The 12,432-nt window shown below is 35.7% G+C and overlaps 1 protein-coding gene across 1 annotated transcript; it reads left to right on the top strand.

The window, feature by feature from the left end:
- The first annotated feature begins 1,886 nt into the window (after nucleotides 1–1,886).
- LOC146141171 (sodium- and chloride-dependent taurine transporter-like) lies at nucleotides 1,887–12,219 on the top strand. The gene is made up of 12 exons (XM_083393022.1): nucleotides 1,887–2,067; nucleotides 3,138–3,269; nucleotides 3,661–3,898; nucleotides 4,270–4,402; nucleotides 4,811–4,945; nucleotides 5,509–5,612; nucleotides 5,961–6,054; nucleotides 6,682–6,825; nucleotides 7,356–7,484; nucleotides 8,927–9,133; nucleotides 10,156–10,344; nucleotides 11,212–12,219. The coding sequence occupies exons 1-12, from the start codon at nucleotides 1,905–1,907 to the stop codon at nucleotides 11,317–11,319; spliced, it is 1,776 nt and encodes a 591-aa protein (XP_083249148.1). The 5' UTR covers nucleotides 1,887–1,904; the 3' UTR covers nucleotides 11,320–12,219.
- The last annotated feature ends 213 nt before the right edge of the window (nucleotides 12,220–12,432 follow it).

The raw sequence follows: 12,432 nt of genomic DNA, 5'->3' as shown, positions 1-12,432 counted from the left end.
AAAGTTTGAGGACCACGAAAATGTCTATAAGGGTTATTTATGTAAAGTTATCTGATAGTATTTTTTGTAACATAATGGCTGGAGGTTGTCGTGCGACCAAGTAATAATATCAAAGCCCATACAGAAGTAGGAAGCGCTTTTAAACGTTCAGAATATCTATTTACTTATTTTCAACATAATCAACCTTTTTTATGCTAAAAATGAATAGAGAGATATTCGAAACTATTAAAAATTCTACCTACTTCTGTATGGACTTTGATATACTAACTAGATCTGATAGTAGAATTTTAGTTATTTTGTGAGAGTATCATATGAACTCCAGCTTACACGAAGCAGTTATAGTCGATTTATTTGAATTAAAGAACATATTACGCCCAATATAAACCTTTAAACCGGTTTTACCGGGTTTTTAAACTGTTTTTGTGTATACCTAGGTAGAGCAGTGGAAATATTAAGCAAAAAACGTTGAAGGTTAACTTAGTATAAAGCAGAAATAAAGCCTATAGTTTAGTGTTCCCTGCATGGTTTTCAAAAGTTTGGCAAAAAATCCTTCATCTTTTGCAATTGCGTAAATGCAAGTTGCGTTTGGACCAGGGGATTTTGCATTATTTTAATGTGGACCCTAAAAATAATCAATGTTTTTTGGTTCACGATGATCTTCTAAAAACATTTTTTGGTTTGCGTGGACCCGGGTCGGCATGTAACTGTTTTGGACAAACTATATAACTGAAATAAAGTTTAAATACCTTCAAAATAAGGCGGGGAAGTTTTTTGGTTTATTCTTTTTTATTTGGAAATAATTATTTCAAATTCATGTTGAAACATTTATTCAAATTTGTTTTTTCTTTTTTTCAAATAATACAATAAGATTTTGACTAAGCATTCATTGGCCAACTAGTCACCTGGCTCCAATTTAAAACCCTGATTTAGACGGTAATGTGATTGTTTTGGTGTGTGGTCACAAACCGTTAAATATTTACATTAGGGGCCAAACTGCGCGTTTAAAACGAGAAGTTGTTTAGATTCCCACGTTCTGCGATAATTTTGAGTAAGCTGAAAGAATTTCCGTTCAGTTAGTTTGAAATAAAAGATCTGTGGGAAAGTTTACAACAGCTTGGGTTCATTATATTTTTTTTAAATCAAAGAACTTATTTATATTATTTAAAACTATAGTTAATCATTTAAAACCAGTTATCTAGAAATATTTTTACGTTGGACGACTTGCATTAAAATATTAAGCTCTGCGAAAAAAAAAACTGATAATTCAAAAGAATTTCTATTCAATGTAATAATGTGGTTTTAGGGCGTTTTAATTCCAGCTCTTTTAAATGAAATGCTTCTGCTTCAAGTAAAAAGAAGAAGGTATTAAACTGCTGTTGAAAAGCATTTGTGCCATTAAAAAAACGTTTGATATATAGGCTATTTTGATGTAAAAATATTTAAAAAAAAATGTTTGATATGTGATTTGGTGTAAAAAAATATCAAAAAGCATAAATAAAATATATTTTGGTGTCTTAAAAATTGACCAAAAATTTTACTAAAACGTTCAATAGGCCACATCTTTTGGTGTGAAAAATATAACTAACAATGTTTAAAAAAACGTTCGTTATATCGTTTGGTGTAATATATATTAAATACAAATGTCAAGAAAAATGTTTGATATATATTTTAGTGTAAAATAAAATTGAAAACAAATGTTAAAAAAATGTGTGATATTTTTTTGTTTAGGAAACATATATTTAAAACATGTTTGATATATCTTTTAGTGTAAATAAACGAAAACTGTTAAAAAGAAATGCTGTGATATTTATTTAGGTGTAAAAAAAAAAAAAAAAACGTTTGATACATTATTTTGTGACTTTTACTTATCCTTTGCATTAGGAATCTTAGGGCCTTAATTAACCATGGGCAAACCTGAAGGCGAAGATTTCGTGGCTGTGAAGGATGAACACGTGGACAGGCAGAAATGGACCAAATCCTTCGACTTTCTATTTGCCACAGTTGGCATGTCGGTTGGGTTGGGAAATGTGTGGAGATTCCCGTATCTCTGCTTCAAGAACGGTGGAGGTGAATTACATATAGCATACAAATGGTACAAAGTGACCATGGATACAAATCGCTTTTCTGGTGTAAACGATTTAAAAACCGACGTTTCGGCAGCAGATACCAGCTGACCTCATTAGGGTTAATAATTAACGTGTAAAATCTACAGTTAATCCCATTATTAACCCTGGTGAGGTCAGCTGGTATCTGCTGCCGAAACGTCGGTTTATACTTCGTTTACACCAGAAGAGCGATTTGTATCTATTGATATGTTCCCTGGTGGAGCTAACTCTATTTTTAAAGTGACCATGGAGCAGACCATCTATAATAACACTCATGTAATAATCGAAAGCCGCTTGATTGATACTATACCCCACACACAACTGTAGCTTTCTAATCGTGGTGTGTTTTTAATAGGAAAATACGCTTAACGCCGATTTTATTCGATACCTTGCTCAATTTATAACGACTAATTGGTACTTCCAAACGACAAGTAAAATAAAGCCTTGACAATATACCCTAACAAAATAGATGTTGGCTCCTTGATTTAACCTACCATTGCATGTTGTTGAGGACTGACTATAGGTAGAACTAACTAGTCATTTTCTCGCCTATTGCGCTGTGTGTGTTGATCAGAACCTAGAAATATTACGCTGCGACAATTTTTTAATTTCTAGAAATAATGAACTTGTAGGCTTGTCCGTAGGTCGTGAGTTCGAACCTCACCGCAGGTTGTTTCTCTAACGAACGTGGCTGTTCTTGCATTTTAATTCTGATCTGATTGGTTTCAGCAAGCTTTTTTGACGGCATTAGATAGCTATATGCCCTTTACTTCAGATTTTTAATAAATTTGGGCTATTGGGGAACTCTATAGACGATCAGGGAACTTCATTTGAAAATCGCTGTCCTAAACAAGGGGATATTACCTTTAAGCCTTTACACTAATTAAACAAAAACAGGAAGGGCATTATTTAGTGATATTTGACCATTGTTTTCTTAACCTTGTTGACTATAAATATAAATACGTCTAACTACAACCTCCAGCTTGTATCGATTTATTCAAAACATTTAGCACATTCTTTACCTTTTTCCAGGAGCCTTTCTTGTTCCCTACTTCTTTTTCGCGGTCACGATCGCAATTCCTGTGGTTATTCTGGAAACTTCGATCGGTCAAAAAGTGCGCAAGGGAATCGTGCAGAGCTGGGCCACCGTGCCAATATTCAAAGGTAACCTGTTGGACACTCAAATATTTTATGTTTTTACAAATTGCTTTAGATCAGACCTGGTCAAACAAAGCAATTTAAACGGCGCGCGGATTACTTTATATAAAACATTTATAATTTTAGAATATTTTTTTAAACAAATTACACTTATATTCCACCATCACTTATTCCCACTACTACCAGCTATAGTCAAAACTTGGGCATTCATAGCTTTACAAATTATTCACAATTATACCATGTGTATTTCAGTTCCCCTTTTTAAATCGGCCATGAAACTGCATTTTTACATAATTATCTTAACTCCGTAAGGGCACGACGTCCGAATTATGCTCTTAAAAAGCGCTTTAATTTATAACATTAACCAATTTAATAAAAACCCGTTTATGATTTGCAGGAATCGCCTTCGCGCAAACTATGGTTGTGTTTCACTCCAACGTGAGCTACCCCATCATCCTGGTGTGGGCTCTCAAGTACTTTGTTAACAGCTTTCGGAGCACCCTACCCTGGTCCACCTGTGACAACGACTGGAACACAGCACGCTGCATCACACCTGAAGGAATTGGCAACAAAACGTGGAAGAATGAAACCCTGTACCCAAACGGGACTGTATCTTCTGCCACTGAGTATTGGATGTGAGTCAGTTGTGTAATGCTGACATTTTGTAAGTCATTTGTGAAATGACGTGAGTATAAGTCTTCTAAAAAAAAGTCAAGTCCGAGTCCAAGTTATCAGTCGTTCAAGTCAAGAAGTTGAGTTGCCCTCATAACAATTTTATTTTATATTTGTAAAATAATTGACTTGTGTTCAAGTTGTTTTTTAAGACTTGACGAGGAATTTATTTCAAAATGACTTGTTTACAAAACTGGCTACACGAGTGTCGGTTGTTGCTTCAAATCTAAATATATCAAATTAGTATTACCACTAGGCAATGGGTATCGGTTCTTTTTGGTTGGAAAAAAATTGGTTTTGCGTAGGACCTCAGTTATATCATTTTTATTTTTAGGAGAGAAGTTCTCAACGTTTCCTCGGGCCTCGACAAACCGGGAAATATGAGGTGGGATTTAGCACTCTATCTTCTTATTCTGTGGGTCTGGATTTACTTGTGCACTTTCAAGGGCATTAAGTGGTCGGCCAAGGTGAAACGTTTTACCTTTCTTTGCTCAAGGCTTTTTCTCGATAGCTATTTATGTTTTTAAATATTTTTTTACTGTGTTGGCCATTCAGGCGACTAATAAACAGTTTATTTAATCTTATATAAATATTATTGCATCTTTCCTTACTTTTTGTTGGTCTGTGCACGATTAGTGTTGGTTAAATTTATCACTTTTATGAAAAAATATTTCGCAAAAATAAGTTAAAACAGAATTCAATTGTTGCCTAGATTTATATAACATTTTATAATTTTTTTTTTAAATATATATCATTAAATTACAATGCTAACGAGAAAAAAATTATACTCTCGCAGCTATCTTCGCTTTGTTTAAAATTACCTTTTTGTATTTTAAAATGAATCTTACCTTTGTTTGTCTATTGTTTCGTCATAGGTAATCTACGTCACAGCTACAGCTCCCTTTCTTTTGATCGGCATCATTCTAGTGAGGGGTGTAACACTAGAGGGCGCTGGAGACGGACTGAGGTATTATCTCATCCCGGATATTGTGAGACTTTCTGATATACAAGTAAGTAAAAATGCCTGGTTAAGGTTTACAACGGTTTTACGTACAATGCTTTTTTCCTAAAGCGAAAATTAGACATTTATTTATTTTTGCGACATATTATGAGACTTTCCGATATACAAGTCATTTACAACACTGCCATAAAACAAGGTCGGTAAACTATAAGGACATAGCTAAGGAAGAATTAGTCGCAGTCAGTAACGACCTAATAGGCTCCGAAGAATAGGCAGTCACACAACTCGAATTAGCCGCAGAAAAACCACGTAGTAGAAGAGGTATGTATCTTGTCTTTTGACTAGAACGCATGTCACGCATTGTGCACATTCTGCACGCGTTCTAATATGAGCGTTAGTTTCGTGTTGGTTTAACCTACTTGAGAGTTATTTATCCGCGACAGCCGCGTCAGCAATTTGAAAACGCAAAACGTTGAAAGTATACATTCCACCGAAAATTTACACCTGAAACTCGTGTTACAGGAATAGCTCACAGTACGAATAAGGTTCTTAATACTTACACTTAAACAAAGTGCATTGTCTTATATAGTAACATATAACATCCTTACTTAGGTTTGGATTGCCGCAGCCACCCAAGTTCTCTACTCGTACGCCACCGCTTGCGGCGCTATAGCGACCCTGGGAAGTTACAACAAATACACGCACGACTTTTGGAGGTGGGTTCTGACATGGTAGGGTTGTTAGGTTGGGGGCGTAATACGAGGGCCGAAGGTTTTGCAATAAGAGCAAAAAACTGTGGCAAATAATGAGGTGTTTGTGTTAATAGACAAAAATTTTTAGGTTTATATTAAAAACGTTTAACACATTTTCGTCATGATTATAATCTATACCTGCCTTTGTCAGTCATGAAAAATTCAGGTTATTTTATGGGAACATTTGCTTTGTAGTACTACAAGGTTACAAATACAATCAGTTTAATATCGGCCAGTAGTATACTGATATATTGTAAGCAATTATTTGTATATATGGGCTATATTTCACAGTACATTCTACCATTTTTCTAGGGACTCATTTTTGATCGCCGGTTTCAACTCTCTTGCCAGTTTTGCAAGTGGCATCGCTGTTTTTTCCACACTCGGATTCATGGCTAACTACCAGGTATGATTGGGATCACATCAGTACCATTGTTTTCCATTCTCATTCATATGTACAGTACAGGTAAACCTGTATTCACAGTATACATAACTTTAGGGGCGACCGACAAAAAAACTATATTTTTGGCAGCTTTTGCCATGTAAATATGAATATCTCAGCACTTTGCTCTGACATCTACCTGTTTTTTACTATTTTTTGTCCGTTTTAAAGAAATATAATAATCAGCCAAAAAGCGTTACATACTATGCATGTTGACCCATGTGTCTCGTAAAAATTAGAATATAAAGGCCGTTACTTTGAATAATATGAACATGTTTCTAATGCATCTCTTATATATGAATTAAAAGTTCTGCATTTTATCTGCAATTTGAAAACGGATACACTCAACAAAAAGGTGTTTTTAAAATTATTTGTTATTAGTAGTGACGTTTGTGACGGTTTGGCTTAACATTTTCATTACGTGTGTTAAATCATGACTTAAATCAGGACTTCTGTTTCATTTCTTCACCAATATCCATATGGGAATAAATACTACCTATATTTCGGACAATTTACTCCGTACGAGTCCAACATCAAGTCAACATATACCAAACTGAACATTACTAACCTGTGTTATATACCGACTTACAGAACACTACAGTGGCGGAGGTAGCTTCGTCCGGACCCGGCCTCGCCTTCATAGCTTACCCCCAGACCCTCTCCTTACTCCCTCTTCCACAGTTCTGGTGTGTCGTCTTCTTTCTAATGATCCTATTCCTTGGATTCGACTCAGAGGTGAGTTTCAAGGTTTCGACAGAAGAAAATTTTGATTTAAATCCTAGAGTTGAATTATAAGCCATATAGTGGAATAGGAGTTAGACCAATCGTATTTGATAACAACATAATATACTTGATTCTTATACTTACATTCATTTAATTATTTGGGGTGCAAGAAATCCAACAAAGCTTATATAATTGTGTGCATAACAACGATAGGTTCAATACATCGGAAGCCTTCGCAGACTAACAGAATCTGTCGATCAATGATGTAAGGCAGGCTAGAAAAACATTTAGTATGTGGTAAGGTTCGAACTCACGACCCCCGTCATACCGGGAGCGTCGCCCTATAAAGTAAGCGACGCAGGCTCAGAGTGGAGCGAGATACACACACATATATATGTTCAACAACTGTGGTCTAGTCCTAACTCTTCAGAACCTGCTTTCTGTCCACGTATTTCTGCACTGAAAGCTATCACCGAAAGTCATCGCTGTAATACTAACGATTCCATTTAATTTTTCCAAAACATTTTTTTTTTAATTTTCAGTTTGTGTGCCAAGAAACGATGATGGGAATTATCTTCGACAACTTTCCGATATTTCGCAAACGAAGGGAATTAACCCAAGCAGTGTTTTGCTTCCTTCTTATGTGTATTGGACTCTCAATGACCACTGAGGTAAAATATTCGCTAGAATACCAAGTCGTTTATTCATTTTTAGTCGTTTTTTAACTACTAGAATTTAAAGGTGTGACCATGCGACTTTATATAAAAAAATACTCCGCAAGCCCAAATAAAATATTCTCTGCTACTGGCTTTTACGACCAACAAAAAGCATACAGCACATTCTGTATTCAAATAAAAAAACACTTCATGAAACTAAAACACAACTAAACAACAATAATAAAGCACTTTGACACTTCCAAGTTGTTTGTATGTAACTGCATGTCACAAAATAAGTCAAAAAATCACATGTATTTAAATTTGCAAACACCTGGTTGGGGTTATAACGACCTCATTTTAATTTTTTCTTTAAATAATTAATATAAAATGGTTGCCTTCATTGAACCAACGCAAAATCATTGTTATAAACCTGCTTATATTTGATAGTAGGATTTCTAATGCTGACAAACGCACATTGTCAGTCTAAATTGCTATAAGCTCGTTTTTTAAAGTGGCACAACTTGCGGAACATGTCTTAAATATAACAGTGTGGCGATTCGGATTTTTTATAAAAAAATACCCAGGAATTCTATGTAAAAATTGTCTGTTGCTGGCTTTTATGGTCAACAATACGCATGCAGCATATTTAGTACACAGTTTAAAGCACTTCATGAAACTAAAACGAAACTAGTAAGAATATCAAAGCCCATACAGAAGAAGGTAGCATTTTGAACGTTTGGAACACTTTCAACATACTTTTTCAACATAGATGATTTATTTTTTAACATGGTGTACTTCTGTATGGGCTTAAAAATATTCTTACCACATCTTACTATAACCTCCAGGCATTATGCTCTAAAATAGTGGTCGGCAAACTGAGGGCCACTACCCAAATTTAGGTCGCAGAGCCATTTTTTAATAGGTTTTATCATGTATTTGTGGGCCGCGTGATGGATAACCGTACATGTATTGTACTATCTTTTAGAAATTAGTGCGTGAGGCGTAACTTTCTAACGTCATGTTAAAAAATTGCATGTCCCCAGGCCTGACAAAAATCCTCGATTCGTCTCTGTTGTCGTAGTGGTTTTACGTAGTGGGCCTTAGCTTTGAAAAGAGTATTTTGGGCCGCGGGAAAAGTTGCCGACCACTGCTCTAAAACATAGCTAAACTGCAATAATAAAGCACTTTGGTACTTCTAAGTTCTCTGTATGCAGATGTATGTCCCTAGAAAAGTAAAAAAAACTGTCAAAAAAGTAACACAACTACTTTACTTCCAGGGAGGCGTGTTCTGGAAAGAGTATTTTGGGAAAGAGTATTTCAAAAAAAAGTTGCCGACCACTGCTCTAAAGCATAACTAAACTGCAATAATAAAGCACTTTGGTACTTCTAAGTTCTCTGTATGCAGCTGTATGTCCCTAAATAAGCCAAAATACTGTACGGAACTACTTTACTTACAGGGAGGCGTGTACGTGTTCGAGATCTACAACAACTACGGGGTTGCCGGTTGGTCAATGTTCTTCATCGTGGCTTGTGAGTTCGTGGCCATCGCCTGGTTCTACGGATTCGACAGGTACTGGGAGGAAATGAAGGACATGATTGGAGATAGATGGGGAAGAACGTGGATAATGGTGTCTTGGAAGTTCGTGGGACCTACCTTTTGTGGAGTGAGTAAAATTTTTGTATGAAAAACACTAGAAGGGATATGTGTGGATATTTCCGGGGAGACATTAAATAGGCTACCTTGGAAGAACCGGACTTAGAAAATTTAAAATGTTGATTATGCTCTCTTGTCCGCAGGGTTTACTTTTTGTAGAGTAAGTTACGTGTGTACCAAAAACACCATAAGCGATAGGTGTAGGTAAACGTGGACATTCTATGCATTCCTATTTGCCGGAATTAAAAAATTTAGAATGCAGATTATGATCTCTTAGTTACGTTTTTGTGAAGTGAATAATGTTTGATCTGAGAAAACTCCACAAGCGAAACTTGTGGGTAAAGAAATTTCCACGGGAATATTATAAAACGTGCCTATTTGACGGATTTTGAAAGTTTAGAAAGTGTATTATGCTCTCTTCGAAGTTAGTGGGACCCCATTTTTGTAGAGTAAGCAACATGTGTGCTGAAAATACACTATAAGCGATAGGTGTGGATAAAGGGGAACATTCTATGCCCTGTCTATTTGCCGGAACTAGAGAACTTAGAATGCAGATTAAGCACTCTTTGAAGTTCATGGGAGTAACTAACAAGTGTTCTAAAATAACACTGTAAGTGATAGGTGAGGGTACAGGTATTTGCAGAGATGACACAAAACTTTCCTATTTGCCGGAATTTCAAAGCTTTACAATCTACATTTCGATGGGTGTGGGTAAAATACTTCATGGGGGCAATATATGCCTTGCTTATTTGCCAGGTCTAGAAAAGTTTAAAATGTAGATTAATTATTCTCTCTTCGAAGTTCACCCACATTTTGTGAGGTGAGTTAAGTTTTTGTGACAGTTTGCAAGGAAAAGAAATACACCTCTAAGCATATTGTTCCCTTTACAGCTGATGGCTCTTTATTAAATGCTGCTACCATCGATAAAATTCCATTTACCACTTTCAAGAAAATACACCTCTAACCATATTCTTTCTATTCACAGCTGCTAGCTTTATAGTACACATTTAATCGCATTCTCCCCTTTAACAGCTGATGGCTCTTTACTACGTTGCCGTCCACCAGCCTCTCACCTACCAAGATTACGAGTACCCTGGTTGGGCGCAGGGAGTGGCCTTCCTCATGAGTCTAAGCTCCGTGCTCATGATACCTGGATTTGCCGTTTACAAGATCTTCAAGACGTGGATGAACGGTTACAGTTACGACAGTGGATTTGTAGCGGTAAGTAGGAATGTGCGATACTTCGTATTTCATTCCGTTATTTAAGTAAACGTAAGACCATTCGATTCAATACCAAACACCAAAAGATCATTATTTTGGTCAAATATTGATTCAGACTTATTTTTGGGTGGGGGAGACCGAACTTATCCCTCTTTTAAGTTACGAGCTGTAAGTAATTAGCGACACAATTAACAAGCAATGTGAACAATCAAATCAAATTAGAAGGTGAGAAACAATTCAGCTGTTATAAGTAGTCTCCATTCAATGAAAAAATATCAATAAAAAAAACATACACCTATGTGTTCAACAACAGTGATCTAGCCCGGTAGGGCTGGAGGTTGCGAGTTCGAACCTCACTTCAGACTAGTTGTTTTGCTAACCTTGCTTTCGTCATTGATCGACAGATTCAGCCTGCGATGGCTTTTCTGTGTACCTAGATTACTAACTTCCCTAATAATTTTACCGTAACCCAATTTATAACCCCTACTATTATCCCCTAATAACTCCGAACAGGGTAAAACAATCTGGTGCTAAAACAACAGCGCACTAACGGCGCCGACCTAGGGCGTCCTAACGCGACATCAAAACAACCGATGCCAGACCTATGGCCCCTGATCGTCCCATACCCTCTCACGACACTTTCCGGTGTTATTTTGGCTATTTAGGTCTTATTCCGGCGAAATTAGAACTTATTCTGACAGGTTTAGGTCCATTTAGACGATTTAGATCTGTCGTGGTTATTACTGTGTATTTGGCTTTATAGTGTCGTTGGTCTTAATACTATGGTGTTATAGACTATTCTGCTTTCGACATCGTTGCCTTGTATAGTTCTTATTGTGTGTTCCCTAAAAAACTTTATCGTTTCAGTTACAACGCAAGCGAATGCACTTTTCACCCGACAAGGAAATGACGGACTTGAGCGGTGAAAGTTCCAGCAGCCCAGAGTCGAACAGTTTGGTTGAAATGCAACCCTGATAGAAGATCAACCACGTTTTACTTCGTCACCATGTTTGTAGCATATTCGGTCGCGTTTTAAGCGATCTAAAGGCGTTTCAGCAAAAGTATATTTAACAGTCAAAATATTTAACCGACACGAAGCGAGGATATTTTCTGACATATACCACAACGTGTAACTTTTGGCTATTCGACACCACTTTTAACTACAGATTCACTAAAAAGTTGTACGCCATGTAAATGTTATTTTGTAAATGTTATTTTAATGTGTTTTTTGCAGTTTTACCGGCGTCTTGGCCACATAACTGGATAAATGTTAAGAGTAATTTAGCTTTTGTAGGTTATTATTTAAGCATTTTTAATTGAGTGAAAGTTAGATTATGGTGTTAGTTAGGCGTTTCTAAATATGCAAATTTTTTATTTTAGTTTTAAAGATGCATTTCAACATGCCAAAACTTGCCTTAATGGTTTGAAAAGGCGTTTTATATTTGATTTTAGTGATACCTCTGTGCTCTATGGTTTTGTTAGTGGCGAATGAAATGTTATTGTCATTTAATGACATGTAAATCCACAATAAACTTTTAAATACACGTTTTATAAAATTTAGCTAACAAGTTGAATCCTGCATATATGTATTTGTTTCTCAAGCAGTGTTATACTTAATTGTATGTAAAAGTGTGTATATTTTATTCTTTAACTAACCTTTCCCTTTAATTTGAGTATTGGCATTAGAACTTACTATTCTATAAAAAGGCGAAAAAAGTAATGCGGTACGTTAAAATTAAGTTTAATCATATTTAAATGCATTTTTTAGTAAAGCACGGATATTGATTAAATGTAGAAAATATAATGTCGATTTGTTAAGTTGAAATATTTTGCTATATATTGTAATTGTGAAAAATAAAAACCTGGCGTTTTATAACAAAATGTCGCCGTTTGCCAGTTACTTCTTCTCAATGTATGTTTTGTTATCGCCCAAATGGTATCCCGATTAATTATGCAGTTTAATTTATGAAGAAGGGCGGCAAAGGGTTAAAACTATTACCGGATATAAAAGTTTAGGGCTATTTAAAGTGCAATTGCCTATTGAATAAAAGTCGGCCTTATGAGCGTAACAGTAAATAATAACAAAAT

The sequence above is a fragment of the Ascidiella aspersa genome, chromosome 6, assembly GCF_963924565.1.
Source record: "Ascidiella aspersa chromosome 6, kaAscAspe10.2, whole genome shotgun sequence".
NCBI lineage: Eukaryota > Metazoa > Chordata > Ascidiacea > Phlebobranchia > Ascidiidae > Ascidiella > Ascidiella aspersa.
The sequence above is the reverse complement of the archived record's forward strand: the minus strand, read 5'-3'. Positions and strand labels throughout refer to the sequence as shown.

Excerpts from the sequence above, each read along its gene's own strand:
- LOC146141171 (XM_083393022.1), top strand. The coding sequence starts at position 1,905 with ATGGGCAAACCTGAAGGCGAAGATTTCGTGGCTGTGAAGGATGAACAC. Across the intron at positions 4,403-4,810 it reads GCATTAAGTGGTCGGCCAAG|GTAATCTACGTCACAGCTAC; the intron begins GTGAAACGTTTT and ends GTTTCGTCATAG. Across the intron at positions 4,946-5,508 it reads TGAGACTTTCTGATATACAA|GTTTGGATTGCCGCAGCCAC; the intron begins GTAAGTAAAAAT and ends ATCCTTACTTAG.